Source organism: Manihot esculenta, chromosome 7 (assembly GCF_001659605.2).
Source record: "Manihot esculenta cultivar AM560-2 chromosome 7, M.esculenta_v8, whole genome shotgun sequence".
Lineage (NCBI taxonomy): Eukaryota > Viridiplantae > Streptophyta > Magnoliopsida > Malpighiales > Euphorbiaceae > Manihot > Manihot esculenta.
The window spans coordinates 10012390-10031004 of record NC_035167.2 but is presented as its reverse complement, the minus strand read 5'-3'; the positions used below and the strand labels follow the sequence as shown (position 1 = coordinate 10031004).

The 18615-nt window shown below is 29.2% G+C and overlaps 2 protein-coding genes across 6 annotated transcripts in view; both read left to right on the top strand.

The window, feature by feature from the left end:
- LOC110618489 overlaps positions 1-18257 on the top strand; it is a 150636-nt gene extending 132379 nt beyond the window's left edge. For 2 of the 5 annotated variants that reach the window (XM_043958450.1, XM_043958449.1), the window contains exons 9-10: positions 15991-16863; positions 16959-17091. In XM_043958450.1, coding sequence (XP_043814385.1) covers positions 15991-16863; positions 16959-17000 — 915 coding nt within the window. In that variant the 3' untranslated portion in view covers positions 17001-17091. Of the gene's footprint in view, positions 1-15990; positions 16864-16958; positions 17092-18128 lie in introns of those variants that run through there. The other 3 variants (XR_006351264.1, XR_006351263.1, XM_043958451.1) reach the window with 3 other exon arrangements.
- Positions 2922-5931, top strand: LOC110605050 (disease resistance protein At4g27190). Its single transcript, XM_021743383.2, has one exon. It carries the CDS (start codon positions 3083-3085, stop codon positions 5924-5926), a length of 2844 nt encoding a protein of 947 aa, XP_021599075.2. The 5' UTR covers positions 2922-3082; the 3' UTR covers positions 5927-5931.
- Positions 18258-18615: the final 358 nt, after the last annotated feature.

Sequence of the window (18615 nt, the reverse complement as noted above, 5' to 3'; positions counted from 1 at the left end):
GAATCACTTGAACAAAAATAGCTCCAATAAACAATGAGTTGTAAAAAACGAATGCAGAGGGAGTGGGAAGTACCCGCTCGACCCATTGATGGGAATCTGGTGTTCATTCGAAAGCCGGGTCCTCAAGGAGCTCCTACTTGAGAACAGAGTAGACATTCAAGAAAGTTGACTTAAGATCTGACATGGATTCAAACAGAGATTAGAGAGAATGAAGAGTGATAATGAGGGTGGACTGGTGAAGAATTTGGCAAATTTATACGGGGGACTGTTTATGTTGACTATCAGTCCATCACAATTCACAATATTCCAGCTGTTGGCGCTATGGCTCCTGACCAAACACTCTTGTTAGATTTCCACTCTTTTTAGTAAATGGGTCCAACTTTCTTTCTAATTACCCCTGCGCGCACCAAGTCGTAACATTAGGAAGGAGAAGAAGAGGAAGAAGAGGAAGAAGGAGATCCGAAAAGAGGAGAAGAAGAAGAAGGAGATCGGAAAGGAGAAGAAAAAGAAGAAGAGGAGGAGGAAGAGGAAGGAGAGAGAATGAGTATTTTAGTCTTTTTAACTAAAATTAACGGTGATTTAACTGAAAATCTGACGGGAGGGACTAATGTCATAGTTTTTAAAAATCACAGTGACTAAATTGAAGATTTTTTAAAACAGAGGGATAAAAGGTTACATTTCACTAAATTAGAGGGATTAAATTACAGTTTATCCAAAATTTATTAATGACAAAAATTTATTAATATTTGTTAATAAAAATAAAATATTATTATTTTTAATATAATTAATAGATTAATTTTTATATTTTTTAAATTAAATATTTAAAATTTTCTGTTAAATCAGAATTATTTATTTATTTTTATTATTAAAATTATAAAAATATTTTTATTATTTTTTAAATAAATAAATTATATTTGAATAATTAATTTTAATATAATTAATATATTAATTTTTATATTTTTAAAATTATAAATTTAAATTTCTATATAATCGATTTATTATAATTTAAATATTTAAATTTTTTATTTTTTATTTAAAATAACATTTAAATTTTTATTAATTTTTATTTATAATATTTAATTTAATTAATTTTTTATATTTTTTAATTTTTAATTTTATTTATTAAAATATTTCAATATTTATAATTTCAAAACTTTTAAAAAATACTTATAGTTTCATTTATTTTTGAATGATACCAAATAATTTTTAAATAAATCATAAACTTTTATAAAAATCTTTTAAAAATAAATTATATTTTCAGAAATAGTTTAATCATCCACTAATTTTGAATTAATATTTATAATGAATGAAAAAAATTATATTTTTAAATGATTAAATATAGAAAAATTTGAAAATTTAATTTTAAAAATATAAAAATTATCCATCAATTATACTAAAATTTAGAAATATGTCAATTAAGTTAAAACTAAAAATTTTATACAAAATAAAATTTTTTACGGAATTTAAATATTTATAAGATATTTTAAATATTTTAAATATTTAATCTCCATCTGACCCATTAACTAATAAAATTATAAATAGAAAGAGCTCTAATTTTAATAGAGAAATTATAAAATGAAATATAAAAATTAATTTATTAATTATATTAAAATTTAAAAATTAAAATATAATTTATTCTTATAAATATTTATTAATAAAAAATAAAAAATTAGAATCAATTTATTTATTAATAAAATAAAAAATCTATTAATTAAGATGATCTAAAACTTTAGGGCAAATTCATATTTATATTTCAACCTTTAATCTTAGATAATTAAAATATAACTTTGAGACTAGTTATGATTTTATTTAAGACTTAAAATCAAATTTGACCAAAATTGATCCTAATGACTTTTTTAAAAAACTTTTTAATTAATTTTATTTTTTATTTATTAAGTAAAATAATTCAAATTTTTTAAAAAAATTATATTTATATTTTAACCTTTAGATCTTAAACAATTAAATAACAATTTTGACATTAATTACTATTAAACCACAATTAAGTCTTATTTAAAATCTCATAACCCAAATTGAAAATTTTTTTAAGACACCCAAATTTAAAATTTTAACTCTTCATTTAAAATTAAAAATTTTATAAAAATTCAATTAAAAAAATTTAATTTTAAATAAATAAATTAAAAAAATATATATTAAAAAAAATTAAATTCTTGCATAATTTTATAATTTTTTTAAAATTTTTTTCCTATAAAATAAATTCTACTAATCAACAAGCAGATGAATTAAAATCCCTAATTTATAAAAAAATTTGCTTTCCTTCACTATCACAACAATTAAATATCAAATTTCACTTAGCTAATTGCCATTCAATATTAAATTTCACTTAGCTTAATTGAAAACTCATGGCTGGCTCTTGATAAACTCTTATATTTATTCAATTTTTTTACTAAATATATGGTTAAATTTTAGCTCTAAAACTAAATAAATTTTATCGAATATAATATTATTTTTTAATAATAAAATATTTTTAGTTTGAAATAAAATTTTTTTATATACATAAATAATGATAAATAATGTTTTAAATTATAAAAATAGAATTTTATTATTAAACAACATTTTATTAGATAAAAAAAATTATTTTATTTTAATGATGAATTTTATAAGTTTATTTGAAAAAAATTGACTTATTTAACTCTTAAAAAATACAAAATTTTAATTAAATTTATTTTTCATACATTTTTATATTACATAGATTAAATATTTTTTTTTACTAGTAGAACTTTTCTAATTTGCCAGAACCACAACCTCTTTCCTCCAGGCTGTCATCTTCTTCCACTTCCTTCCCGTTTCTCGGTGTTGAAGCATAGTCACATGTCAAGTTGTCAACTCTCATTTTTCAACATCATTAAAATGCTTAAAAGTTGACAAAAATTTATTATATAACCAAGAAAGAGATGCACTTGCCAGACTCACTCGCTCTCTGTATCCTTCCATCTCTGTTCATTCTCTGCAACTCTGTTTCCTTTTCAGCTCACCAATCCTTTGTTGCTGTCATCTTTATTTCTTGTTCAATTTTTCTTCCCTTCTGATATTTCAGGGAAAAAATTAAAAATAAAAAATCAAAATGGTTCCCGGTATCTTTGTCTCCATTTTCTCAGATGTCTTCAAAGAATCCATCATGCAATTTGTCCTTGCGCCAATCAAACAGCATGTCAGTTATCCTTTCACCTACAAGAGCAAGGTTGAGATTCTCCAGAGTGAGGCTGAGAAATTGAAGAACAGAACAGTCAAGTTGCAGCAATCCGTTGAGGAGGCTACAAGGAAAGGGGAAGAGATCTATGAAAGTGTCAACAAGTGGCTGAACGATGCAGGCAAAGCTATTGAAGAAGCTGAGGAATGTATCAAAGGCGAAGAACAAGCGAAAAAGAGGTGTTTCGTTGGATTATGTCCTGATTTGAAGATACGCTATCAGCTTAGCAAGAAAGCAGAGAAGAAAGCTATGGCAATTCGTGACCTTGCGAGTGAAGACGACCATGATCCAATTTCCTTCCGTCCCCCTCTACAGCAGATAGTTGCCCCGTCAGTATATGCTCGTGAGGGCTTGAATTCAAGAGAGTTGTTCTTGGAGAAAGTTATGGATGCACTATTAGATCCAGATCTTACTATGATCGGGTTGTATGGACTTGGAGGTGTGGGTAAGACCACCCTAGCAAAACAGGTCCACAGAAAAGCTCTGGAAGAGAAGCTATTCGACGTCGTCGCTATTGTTGCTGTAGGTCAAACACCAGAACTCCGAAGAATTCAATCGGAGGTCGGTGATATCCTGGGCTTGAAATTTGAGGGGGAGGAAATACCTGGAAGAGCTAATCGGCTATATGAGAGGTTGAAGAAAGAGTTGGAGAAAGAGAAGAAAGAGTTGGAGAAAGAGAAGAAGAAGGTACTTATAATTCTTGATGATATTTGGAAACAACTTGATTTAAATGCAGTGGGAATTCCCTTTGGAGATGATTTCAAAGGATGCAAAATGTTTCTCACCTCAAGGAACCAAGATGTGTTATCTCGTGAGATGGGCACACAGAAAGAATTCAGACTCGACGTTCTACAGGACGAAGAGGCTTGGAGTTTGTTTGAAATGACTGTCTCATCTGCTAAAAATTCAAAATTGCCTCCTATCGCCGCAGAAGTTGCTAAAAAATGTGCAGGATTGCCTCTTCTATTGCTCATAATGGCGACAGACTTGAGAAATAGAGAGGCATACGCATGGAGTAATAAGCTGAAGCAATTATCTGAGTTTGACAATGCAGAAATAAATTCAAAAGTACACGCGGTTCTGGAGTCAAGCTACTACAATTTGTGTGGCAATGAAGTCAAGTCGCTTTTCTTGCTTTGTGGCCTGATAGGACAATCTAATATTCAAATCCAGTCCTTGCTGAAATACATCATGGGTCTTAGTTTATTCAAGAACATTTCTACTGTGGAAGAAGCAAGAAACAAACTACGTGATCTGATTGATACCCTTAAAGCGCAGAGCTTATTGCTAGATGGCGACATGTATGGATTCGTAAAAATCCATGATGTTGTTCGAGATACTGCTCTCTTGATTGCATCTAGAGAGCAACATGCGTTTATAATTACAAGTGGCAGGGAGTTGATGAAATTCCCAAATAAGGATTGCACCAGAATTTCTCTGCAGTATTGTGATATTGAAAATCTCTCCGAAGGATGGGAGTGCCCAAAAGCAGAGGCACTATTCCTTGTCACAAAAGTTTTTTGTTTGGGAATCCCACATCAGTTTTTCAAGGGCATTAGAAACCTGGAAGTAGTGGATTTTACTGGGATCCATTTTGTGTCCCTCCCTTCATCGCTCGCTTTCCTATCCAACCTTCATACCCTTTGCTTGCATCGGTGCCAACTGGAGGACTTAGCTATCATTGGAGACTTGAAGCAACTACGAGTTCTTAGTTTTGCAAACTCCTACGTTGTTGAGTTGCCCAGACAAATAGAGCAACTGGCTCGACTAAAAGTCTTAGATGTGAGCAATTGTTCCAAACTCAAAATGATTCCAGCAAATGCCTTATCAAAGCTGTCGGAGCTTGAAGAACTATACATGAGTAACAGTTTTGTTGAGTGGGAGGCCGATGGGAACAATGCAAGCCTTGCTGAGTTGGAAAAGTTGTCTCAGTTGACTACCTTGGAAATGCAAATACCGGATGACAAGATATTACCAAAACACTTGTTCTCCAATGGCCGCTTGCAGAGCTTTAGAATACTGATAGGGGATAACTGGGACTGGGATGACAACTACAAAACCTCTAGAACGCTGAAACTTAAGCTCAAGGCAAGCATTCATTCAGGATACGGCATTAAAGTGCTATTGAGGGAGACTGAAGATTTATGCTTAGATGAAGTGAGGGAGGCTGAGAACTTGTTGTATGATATTGACGGGGACGGCTTTCCAAAATTGAAGCATCTCCGAGTCCAAAATAATTATGCCATTCAACATATCATCAATTCGACGAAGTGGGCCGTATGTGATGCCTTTCCAATTCTAGAGTCATTGATTTTGGAAAATTTAATGAAATTGGAGAAAATCTATCATGGTCGACTCACAGTAAGATCTTTTAATAAATTAAAAATTTTGCAAGTAAGAAATTGCCAGAAATTGACGCATCTTTTTTCATTATCTGCTGCCAAGTGTCTTTTGCAATTGCAGGAAATAGAAGTGGAAGATTGTCCTAAGATGGAAGCTATTGTTATTGATGAAAGTGAAAACAGTAACGAAGTGCTTGAGTTCAATCGCTTGCTCTTTTTGAATTTGCGAGATCTTCCAAATTTTAGGACATTTCACAGCAAAATAAAGGCGCCACCAAAAATTGAGAAATTTTTGTCAAAAGTTGAGAAATTTTTATCAAAAGTGGAGAGTGATACTCACTCATTACTTTTCAGCAAAACGGTATGCCTATATTAACTTTTTAATATAAATTTGTATCAATTTTTTATTTATTGAATGTGTATTGAATATTTAATATTAATTATTGAATGCTCAAATTTTTAAATAACTATTATTACTCATTATCATTAATAATTTATCGAAAAAATTTATATAAATGATTATATTTCATTATTATCGGTTATTGTATATTTTGTTGATTCAAATTGTGCTTTAAATTTCTTAAAATCAAAAAGATATTTTAATTTTTATTATTAAATATAATTTTATTATTTATGAAAATTTAGAACATAATCAACATAATACAATTTTTATAATTTTTTAGTATTCATATTTAGTTTATTTTATGAGTATATTATATGAATAAACCGATCAAACAATAAATATGAATTAATTGTGATAATTTCGTATTTAAAAATTATATCTTTACATTATTACTCCTTTTAACATATTTTCTTACAATAATTTGATCATTTTAAAATTTGAATCATTCATTAAAAATACTAAATCTTTGTTTGGTATGCAATCCTTATCAGAATAGAATTAAATTTTATTAATGGATTTCAATTTATTTCTATTCATAAATAAATTCATTTATTTAAAATCAATTTAAATATAATAAAACTCATTTTATATTAGATAAATTAATAATAAATTTAAATTGATTTATTTATTCATCATTCTTATTATTTTTAAACAAAACATAAATATTTATTCTTATAAATGATAATTATTTTTATTACATTCATTAAAAAAATATTATTAATATTTTTATAATATTTTAAATTTTATATAATTTTTTACCATTAAAAATATAATTTTTTAAATTAATAAAATAATATAATAAAATTTAAATATTAATTATAAATGTATTAAATATTAATAGTTACTATTAAATTAAAATAATTTTTATAAAGATTAATAATTAATTAAAAATAAAAAATAAAAGATAAATTTAAAATTAAAAATAAATAAAATTTTCAATGGCTAATTAAATAATTTTAATGTAAATAATCTTAAGCCAAATCCTTTTTAATAATTTTAGTAAGATATACTTTTAATTCAAAATCAATTCTCATAAAAATTCAGCGAATTGAATTCTTATATTATTAATTTTGTCAAATATAAAAATTTGAGAAAAAAATTTATTTTTTTAAAATTTGACATTCAAGAAGTTTCAAAATATAATTTCAATTTTCAACACAAATTATATAATTTTTATGTTATCGTCATTAAATAATTTTTAAAATTCATTTTATTTTTTACCTTTTTAATTTTATTAAAACAAAATTTAACATAAATGCTTGCGGTAGCCATGTTTTTAATGTAGATTTTTTTTTTTTCAAAAAGAAAAGAAATTCTCACCAACTCTAGGTGATGGACAGATTTTCAAAAAATAATAATAAAAAAAAAGCTGATGAAAATAGGAGAGATCCTCATATTTTTTGATTGACCATTTTTCTAAAAAACAATTATAAAATGATTATAATAATATAATACAGATATTTAAATGAGACATATATATATATATATATATATATATATATATATATATATATATATATATATAAATATTTTAATATTTTAATTGCTAAATTTTGAGCACCACAAAGATGATATGAAATAGGGAGAATTTTCTTTAATTTTCGAGGTGAGATATAACTAAATATCAATGTTGAAAGATTGTTAATTTTGTCCGTTTAAACCCATAGAGAACCCAGCTCTAATTTGAAACTATAGTTGTTGCGAAAAGACATCACTCATACATCATTAATTTTAGTGAGAACATATTAAGAATTATTTTATATTTTTAATTGTATTTTTTATCATTGGATTATAACAAATTAAGTTAAGAAATTTTCAAATTTGATACTTAAATATTTATAAAAAATTGATTAATTGCCCCCAAAATTAAGAAAGGATATTAAAGACTTTTTACATTTTTTGAGGAATTCATTGTTCATCCATAAAGCATTTCTATTTATTTTGATAGTCAAGTAGTGTTTCAAACAAAGGTGTTATCTGCCGCAGGTTTCTTTCCCTAATTTGGAGAATCTTGAATTATATTCAGTTAGTTGTGAAAAGATATGGCACGAACAACTTTCTGCAACTTCTTCAAAATTAGAGACCTTGATTGTGAATGGTTGCAAGGAGTTGAAGAATTTATTTACAACTTCAATCGTTAAAAGGCTCTTGCAGCTCAAAACACTTAAAATTTTTAATTGTACTTCAATGGAAGAGATAATACTAACAGAGCAATTTATAGAAGAGGAAGATGAGAGGATGAATCAGATACTCTTCCCTAAATTGGATGAGCTGACACTTAGTGATCTTCCAAAGTTGATTAGATTCTGCAGTGGATATCAAATTGAATTTCAATCTCTTAGAGACTTGACTATAAACGGTTGCGATGCATTGATGTGCTTGGTCCCTAGTGTCCCTCATACAGACATGATGGAAAAACAAGATGATACAGAGATGAATCAGAATCAGAATCAAAATCAGAATGCTGAAATTCAATCTCTCTTCAATGGAATGGTGATTAATTTTACCCTTCTCTCTTTATGCATGCATAAATGCATACATATTTGGACATCCTATAGTCAAATGCCATTCATTAATAGGTAGGCCTAATCCCTCTGTTGGCTAAAAGACCTTAATTCGATAGGTCTCCTGTAACAGCCCGAAAACCGAACCATTACCGGCACTAGGATCCAGATCGGCTTAAGGCCGCCGGGACCCGTAGTAAGCCTGCTGTGAACTCTGTGTACCTGTGAAAACTCATACATGATCATACATTTTCTGAAAAAAAATTGAAAACTTTCTTTTGTCCACGGCTTAACCTGTGCATACTCTCTTTCTCTACTGATCATAAACTGTTAAGCCTGGTTTCATTACATACAACTCATAAAACATTTTCATAAAGTGATCATGCATACACAAGGGCAACATCAACTAGTCAAGCACACTCTATACACTGTACATTACAATCTATATCATAACACTTCATGTCCACACTAGCTATTACATATCCTTCAATCCTTCTACACTCGGCTAACCTCGCTCTGTACTCTGAGGACTAACACCTGCAAAACTGGGATGAGGGGAGAGGGGTGAGCTCAACTAGCCCAGTGAGTGGAGAATAAAACATGCTCTCATGGAATGCATCATCTCTCAGGTAATCACTGCATGGAACGGACAGAATCGAAAAACCCTATCATGCAAGCTTTGCCCGGCCCGAAGGCTCGCGGGACTTCAGTATCATGCAAGCTTTGCCCGGCCCGAAGGCTCGCGGGACTTCAGTACACACATCCTTATGCCCGGCCCTAAGGCTCGCGGGACTTCAGTACATACAACTACAGGGTTATCGAATCTGTGCAATGTCCATTCCTTCATGTCACAAATCAAATAAATGCAGCATCTTTGTGATCTCTAATGCATACATCCTAGATACAACTACCCATACAAACTTCATAAAACCTTTAAAACTCAACAAAGGAGGTTCAGGATCTTCACTTACCTCTTCCAAACAAGAGATCAGACGATCCTAACGTGGAGTTATGAAGATTCAAGCTTCCAAACCTTCAAACTTCCAAACTTTACTCTTTTTGCTCAAAACCTTCAAAAACAAACATAAACTCTTTAAAACTTTGAAAGATTTATGGAAGAACATGAAAATCTCCCAAGGAGACTCAAAGCCTCACCTCAGGTGGAGAAAATGGAAAACTTATCCAAAATCACCGACCCTTGACCATTTAAAGGGGGCTGGCCAGACCTCCTTCGGCGGCCAAACGTGAAGCCGAATCCATGCAAGGTTCGGCGGCCGAAAGTCACCTTCGGCGGCCGAACTTGCCATTTCTCCCAAAAAGCTTTTCTTTCAAAACCTTAGTTCTTAAACCCTTTTAAAACATTAAAAACACTTAAAACATCTTAAAAACACATGTATTACCCGTCTAGATACTTCCGACACCCGAGATTCCACCGGACTACAGGAATTCCGATGCCGGACTCTAGCCGGGTATTACATCTCCACTTCACATCACCTCCAACGATTATATTTTTGTTTTATATTTATCTAACTTATGCTTATATTGAAGTTCTCGCATTTACTAAATCAATGTGTTTGGCATTGCAGGTTTGTTTCCCTAACTTGGAGAGATTGAGTCTCTCAAGCATAAATGAGTTGAAAAAAATATGGCACAGTCCACTTGTGACAAATTCCTTCTTTAAACTGAAATCGTTGGATATTTATTTTTGCCAGAAATTGATGGTTGTTTTTCCATCAAATGTCTTAGAAAGATTCCGAAGAATGGAGGAGTTGAATGTGATAAAATGTGCTTCATTACTAGAGATATATCAACTTGAAGGGTTCAATGTTGATGAAGCATTTGAGTTGAGAAGATTAAATATAGTTCTACTGAGTTCGTTGAAGCATGTATGGAGGAATGATCCACAAGGAGTTTTCAATTTTCAAAATTTGAAATCAGTCAGAGTTTCATATTGCAATGTTCTAAACTATGTGTTTCCAGAGACACACATTTTTGAATGTCATAAACTGACAAGTTTGCATGTTCATAATTGTCCCAAATTAATAAAATCCAGTTCCCAAGAAATACAGGAAGAGGGCAGACAACCCCTACTTTTCTTGAAAAAGGTAAGATCCTTTCCTTATTTCCTTCATAATATATTAATTGAATTTTTTTTCTCAAATTTTCTCAAATATTTCAAATTAAATTTTCTCTTTTAAAAAAATATAAGAAAAATTATAAATAATACAATATATTCAAACCGCTTATTGGATATCAAAAGCTAAACTTTACGCTTAATGATAATTATAACAAAATTTTCAATTTTAAATAACAAAAGCTAAAATTTTATATTTAATGCAATTATAGCTTAAACTTCTAATATTATATCTAAATTTTTTAATTCTTTTTATAATATATTAAACTTTTAAAATAATTTTAATTAATTTTAAATTAGTGTACATGTCATGCAATATATATATATTATTTATTTACCTTTTTAAATATTTAATACCTAATTAACCATTACCTTACAGTAATTAGTTTAACGATGTACTTGTTTAACAATATACTTGTTTGTTGTGCATAGATGAGTCCCAACTTGGAGGAATTGACTTTAGAGCACAGAGACTTGATTGCGATACAGCAAGGACAATTCTTTTCTAAACTCAAAATGCTTACTTTGACCAACTTACAGAACAAATCACACCCTTTTATAATTGGTTTCCTTGAAAGATTATATTCTGTGGAAACAATTTTGGTACAAGGTCATAATACTTCAGAAGAGTTGTTCTCATATGAAGGACTTGCCGCAGAAGAAGAACATGTCAGGACACTTGCACGAGTGAAAAATTTGAAGCTAGAAAGCGTTTATAATTTAAAGCATATATGGGACCCAGACTCCGGACCGAAACCACTTCTTCAGTATCTCGAGACTTTGACTGTATTTTGGTGTGATAGTTTGATCAACATAGCACCATCCTCATCATCTTTCCAAAATCTAGCAACTCTTGAAGTGATTTACTGTGAAGGATTGGCAAACTTGATAACAGCGTCTACAGCCAAGTCCATGGTGCAACTCACCAAAATGACAGTAGGAGATTGCAGTAGGATGACAGAAATAGTGACCAGCGATGGAGACGATCAAACAGAGGATGAGATTATTAATTTCGACAAACTGAAATTTTTGGAACTTGATGATCTGCCTCATCTCATCAGCTTTTGCTCAGGGAATAACGCTTTCAATTTTCCAGCTTTAGAAAATGTTACCGTCAATGGATGCTCCCGGATGAAGATTTTCGCTTTCGGACTTCTAAATACACCAAAACTACGAGGAATACTCCTGGAACATCAACAGCGTTGGGAGGGAAACCTTAATGCAACACTAGCAGAAATGGTATTTGCATATTTATTCTCATGCTTTCTTCTTAATTTTCATGATATCTGTTGCATGCATATATGTTATATGTTTATGATAAGTCAGTTCATTTGTTTTTCCCTTTGTCTTGTGGGATCAGACATTTTACCAATATTTTAAAGCATCTGCATTTCCTGAGCTCTGGCATGATGGGATGCAAGGGAGACTCTTACGCAATGTAAAAAGGCTTGAGGTGGATAAATGTGCAATGTATAACAAAGCTATACCGTCCAATGTACTGGTGTTTTTAAACAAGTTGGAAGAGCTTGAGGTGAAAGACTGTGATTCAGCAGAAATAGTATTTGATTTGGAAGGGCTATCTGCAGTTGATGGGCTGCTTCCCCGACTAAGGAAATTGGAATTAACAAGTCTGCCAATGTTGAGACATTTATGGAACAAGGATCCCATAGGAATTTTGGAGTTCAAGAACCTAAAGTGGCTTCATGTTGGAAACTGTAGCAGATTGAAGTATATTTTTACCTGGTCGATGGCATCGCGCCTCGTTCAACTTGAAGAGATAAAAATATACAATTGTAAGATGATTGAAGGAATCATAGAAAAGGAGGAAGCAGCTGATAAGATGATATTATTGCCTTCATTAAAATCTGTAGTCCTTAAATGTTTGCCTAGATTTTCCAGATTGTGTTCGGGATGGAGTAATGTGGAATGTCCATTGTTGGAGGAGATGAGCATACATGAATGTCCAAACTTAAAGAATATCTTTGCCATGCAGACACTGGTGAACACAATTGATGAGCTTCATACACCTTTTCTTCATAAGGTTAGTTTTCTATTCATTCTTTTCTCAAACATTGCATTTGAAAAGTATAAAAACACTAATTTATACGTCAGCTTATTTTATTTTAAATAATTTTTACATTTAAAAAATATTTATAATGTTAATTTTTCTTTTCAATTATTTTTTTAAAAAAATAAGTGTTTTTTCAAAAAAAAATCATATAAAACTCTTCATTAAAAATATATAAAAAAAATTCATACGTTAAGAATTTAGTTAATTTACCATATTTATTATTGAAAATTTTGACTAAAATAAAATTTTATTTTCCTCAATAAAAATTAAAATAAAAAATACATTAATTTTATTTTAATTATTTAAATTCATTTTACACACATAAATTCAAATTAAATTTTATTAACTTGAACTAAAATTGTCGAAACATTAAATATTTTAATTAAACATGTAAATTTATATATATATATATATGTTTTAATTTTTACTCAAATTTTTAATTTTCCTATTAGAGAAACTTTTCAAAATTTTCTATTAGAGAAATTTTAATTAAGCATATCAATCTCAAACATTGCATTTGAAAACTATAAAAATACTAATTTATACGTTAGTTTATTTTATTTTAAATAATTTTTATATTTAAAAAATATTTACAATGTTAATTTTTTTTTCAATTTTTAATATTATGTAAATTTAAAATGTCGATTTCTTTTTTTTTTTTAACTTAAAATTTTAACTAATGAGATTATTATAATTTTATAATTAATAAAAAAGACATAAATTTTGCAGTCCAACCATATTAATAAATTATGTTAAGAATGTAATTAAAAAAACACTTAAAAATAAATAAAAATAATAATTGTAAAAAAAGTGCAAGATAATATAAAAATTTTATATTTTTCATTTATTTTAATAAACTTTAAATTTATACCCATTAAATAAGTTTATCGGTTAATAATCATTAAAATTTACTGACATGTAAGTTTATAAATACATTTCAAAAATTTTATACAAAAATAAGGGTACCATTTATGCTAATATAAAAATATTTGTATTAATAAAAATAATAAAATAAAAAAAATAAATATAAAACTTTAAATATAGCTAAAGAAAATCAAGTAATTCTTTTAAACATTTGAAGATAAAAAGAAATAAATAGTGAGATATGTAATATATTTACTATATTTCTACTTTAATAAATATATTTATAGTTTTTATATCTAATTTTGCTCCACATTAAACTTTAATAATACATGTTTATTATAATATAGAAATTAGTATATTAATTAATTAAATATATTATGAATTTTTATAAGTAACAGGGGGATTTATTATTAATAATCTTTTACTAATTAGAATTTTTTTATTTGCTGATGTGCAGATGTTTTCAAATTTGGAAAAGTTTTCGTTAGACAAGAAGTCTACCATAACCATACTTGGATTTCAATTTCCAACAGGCTTCTTTTCCAAAGTAAAAGTTCTTGAATTGAGTTTCTTTCTAAACAAATATCATGTTCCTCTGTTTAGTTTACTTCCAATATTCCCCAATCTCGAAAGATTTGAAGTTCTTGATTCTTCTCTCGACAAACTACTTCCAGAAGGACTGGGTGGTGACCAAAAAGATATCACCGCAATTCCACATATAAGAGATTTAAAGCTCTACAATATTCATGATCTGAAGCATATATGGAACCCAGACTGTCAACTGCGTGACCCATTACTTCAGTCTCTTGAAGCATATATGGAACCCAGACTGTCAACTGCGTGACCCATTACTTCAGTCTCTTGAGACTCTTCAGATAAAGTCTTGTGCAGATTTGATTGTTTTAGCACCATCCTCTGTGTCTTTGGGAAATCTGAAAACTCTCAAAGTATATGGATGCAACACATTGGCAAATATTTTTACATCAGCCGCAGCCAAAAGTATGGTGCAACTTGAAACATTGATCGTAAGATCTTGCAATATGTTGACCGAAATAATAGGAGGTGTTGAAGAGGATGGATCAACTGATGAGATTGTTTTCAGTAAGATGAAAACATTAGAACTTGAAGATTTACAGAACCTCACATGCTTCTTCTTGGGCAGTTACACTTTCAATTTCCCATCTTTAGAACGAGTGGATGTTTTTAGATGCCCCAAGTTGAGGATTTTCACTGTCCGCCAGCTGAGCGCACCAAAGATACATGGTGTATTCACAGGCCACAGATTCAATCGAACATTTCAATGGGAAGGCAATCTCAATGCGACCATTGAACAGATTTACATGAAATATGTACGTATTTACCAACTCTTGCTTCTCCCTTTATTAAACTCAGTCATGCTAATGTGTTTGGTTAAATGTATCGATGCTTGTTTATTGTTCTCCAATGATGCAATATTTTGTATTTGTAGGTGGGGTTTAAATACATACATGATGTTCAACTCTCCAACTTTCCCATGCTGAAAGAAAAATGGCATGGCCAATATCCATTCGAGAACTTGGAGTACTTGAAAAAATTGGTGGTGGACGAGTGTGCATTTTTCTCAAATGCCATATCATCAAATCTACTAAAGCGCTTGTCCTCGTTAAATAAGCTGGCTGTAGAAAGATGTGACTCTATAGAAGAGCTGTTTGAATTAGAAGGGCTAAATGCTGATGAAGGTGATGTTGGGTTATTGGAGTCTCTAGAAGAATTGAGGTTAATTGATTTGCCTAGATTGGTGCATGTGTGGAACAAGGATCCTCAAGGAATTTTGAGCTTTAGAAACCTAGCATTGTTGAAAGTTGAGAATTGTAGCAGCTTGACTAATATATGTACTCTGTCCATGGCTTCGGGTCTTATAAAGCTCAAACATTTCGAATTGAAAAGATGTAATTTGGTGGAATATATCATCACAAAAGAAGCAGAAGAGGAAATAGCAAAGGATAATACCATATTTCCATCAATGGAGTCCATGAGTCTAGAGTGTTTGCCTAACTTGTCAAGTTTTTATTCTGCAAGCGATGTTCTGAAATGCCCATCCTTGAAAAGAATTGAGATGGTTGGCTGTCCAAACATGGAGCTATTAGCTTCTAAATTTTGCAAAGAACATGATCTAAGCATGATTGCTGAGGGAAATGGAGAAAGAATTGCAGCCTCTTCTGGCGGAAAGGTCAGTTTTCTGTATAATAAGGAGAATGCTTTCTTGTTCAATTTCATCACTGTACTCACTGGAGATTTTCAATTTAGTTGGTTTATCCAAATTAATTCAGAAGTTTGAACTTAAGCTCAATTTAAAAAGCTCAATTACTGGGATCTTTAAGATGTTTCTTTTCATTTACATTCCATTTCTAAGATGAACCATATGTTCTTAATGTTTTGATCTCATATATCCTTATTTATAATTACTGTTTATTTGGTTTATTAGGTTGTCATCCCAAGTTTAGAAGAATTAAGAGAGGAATGTAACACTATAAAGAATCTGTGTTCTCAAACATCTCAAGCTGATTTCTTGTGTGGACTGAAAGGCATTGAGTTGACATGTATTTCTAGTGACTCTACACTTTTGCCATCTCAGTTCTTTGAAAGTTTACCCATTCTGAAAAAGCTTGTTCTGAGTCATGCTTCTTTCGAAGATATCATTTTCTGTGAAGAGATTATTGGCGAGGAAATACATCCTCAATCACTTGTGAAATTGAAAGAACTAAGTTTGTCTAAACTGCCAAGGCTCAAGCATCTCAGGGACGCCAAACTACTCTCAGTTTTCCAATCTCTAGAGACTTTAAATGTAATGGAATGTGGTAGATTGCAAGTGTTAGTGGCATCCTCTGATTCTTTTCAAAATTTAACAGCGCTGCAGGTATCAAATTGCCAAGGTCTAGTAAATTTGTTGTCTTCTTCAACAGCGAGAAGTCTTGAACGACTTGAAAAAATAAAGATAGAGGAATGTGAACTGATACAAGAAGTCATAGTGGCTGAAGTAGATAAAGAAGAAGAAGAGAATGAGATTTGCTTCAACCAACTGAAATGTTTGGAATTTCGACGTCTACCAAGTCTCTCTAGCTTCTGCTATGGGAATTTGACCTTTAATTTCCCATGTTTGGAAGAAGTGATCCTTGTAGAATGCCCCAATATAAAGATTTTTGCTCAAGAAGTAAGCACGCCGCAGCTGTGGAGAGTTCAAACAGGAGAACTTCACACAGGAAAACGCAAATATAAATGGCAAAAGGAAGACATTATATGTTGTTGGGAGTGGGAAGGCAGCCTTAACAACACCATTCAAGCACTATTTAAGGAAAAGGTAAATATTTACTGAAAAAAAAGTAATATATATATTTTTTAGTACGTAATAATCATAAGGTTTCTTATTCTTTCACTATCAAATTGGTTTCCTAGAAAGCTGAAGAGACGGGGATAGGCCAGTGTTCATATGGGTGAGGTTGAATAAGGCCAATGTTCATATTCTATTTCACCAACTTGCTTGACTGCTATATTTCTTCTCATTCAAGGTAGTCTTTTTGTGATGCTTTCTCATTTTCCTTTTTCAATCACCAATCAATTGTCCCTATCAATGAAGTGTGCATCTCAAATTCTCATCAATGCTTCATTTCTCCAATTAGTTCTTTTTTTCTTTATTTATATTTATACTATATATAAAAGTGGAAAGAGGGGAATAATAAAATTTTCTGCTATACCTTTAGCTTTTAAATCATTTACAAATTAATTAATTTAATTATTTAAGCAGTTGATAATTTTATTATTTAAAATTTAATTTTTAAAATAGATTATAATTGTATTTTTAAATTAATTTAAGTTAATTAAGAAAATCTTAAAAGATATATAATAAGATTAAAATTTTTAAATAAAAATATATATTAGATTATAATTTTATTATTTTAAATTAATTTTAGAGTTTATTAAGAAAATTTAAAGTAAAGATCTAAATTAATTTAAATACTATTAAATTAATTTTAAAATAAAAATTATTAAAATAACATGTTTAAATATTAGATAAATATTAAGAAGATTATTAAAATAATAAATTCATATTTTTAAAGTATAAATTAAATAAAAAGTTAAATTTAATAATGAATATTAAAAATATTAATGAAATAAAATATTTTACTTAAATATATCTAATTTTTTAATTTTTATAAGGTGAAATTTTTTTATTTATTAAATTAGTTTTAAGAATTAGTTAGGAAAATAATAAGATATATAAATTTATTAATATTTAAAATTTTAAATTAAATAAATTATTCTTCATTTTAATTTAAAATCTATTATATTATAAAAAAATTAATAATATATAAACTATTTTTGCTATCATCTTATATGACAATTTGATTCTTTATTTTGAATAATTAAATTGTAGATTGATTGAGGACATCAATGTGTTTTATTGTTTTTGTTATTTTAAATTTTTATATTTGAGGACAAACAAATGTGCAATTATGGAGAGTCTGATGAGTTGTAAAATTCACCACTTTTTTTTATTTAATTTCATAATTTTGCTATAATTTTAATATAAATATTTATTTTTATTTGAAATTTAATTTTGGACAGATTTTTTGAGCGAAAGTTGAGTAAAAGAACGAAAAAGGACTAAATTGAAGAATTCTTGGGCTGAAAGATTGCAATCTTTGCCAAACCTATAGCCCAAAGCGATGGAAAGTTTCAGAAAGCGCCACCTCAGTAGATTTTGCCACAAGGATACGATAAGTTTTAAATTGGGTCAAACACAAATAAATTATTAAATTTTACATTTTTGTATTTATATAAAGACTTCTAGATTTAAACCTAGACATCATATTTTCCTCAACTTTTCCTCCCGCTGCTCTCTATTCTTCTCTTTCTTCTTATTTTCTTTTTTCTTTTTATCTTTTTTTTTCTCTAGTTTTTACAATTTTATTATAATATGTAGAAACTAAACAATTATTTTTAATTGAAATTTTATTCTGAGATTATATACTTTAATATTTTTTATCTTATTTCTATTTTATGATAATTTCTAAATTCGAGAAACACCATTATTTTTTTGAGAATTCAAGAG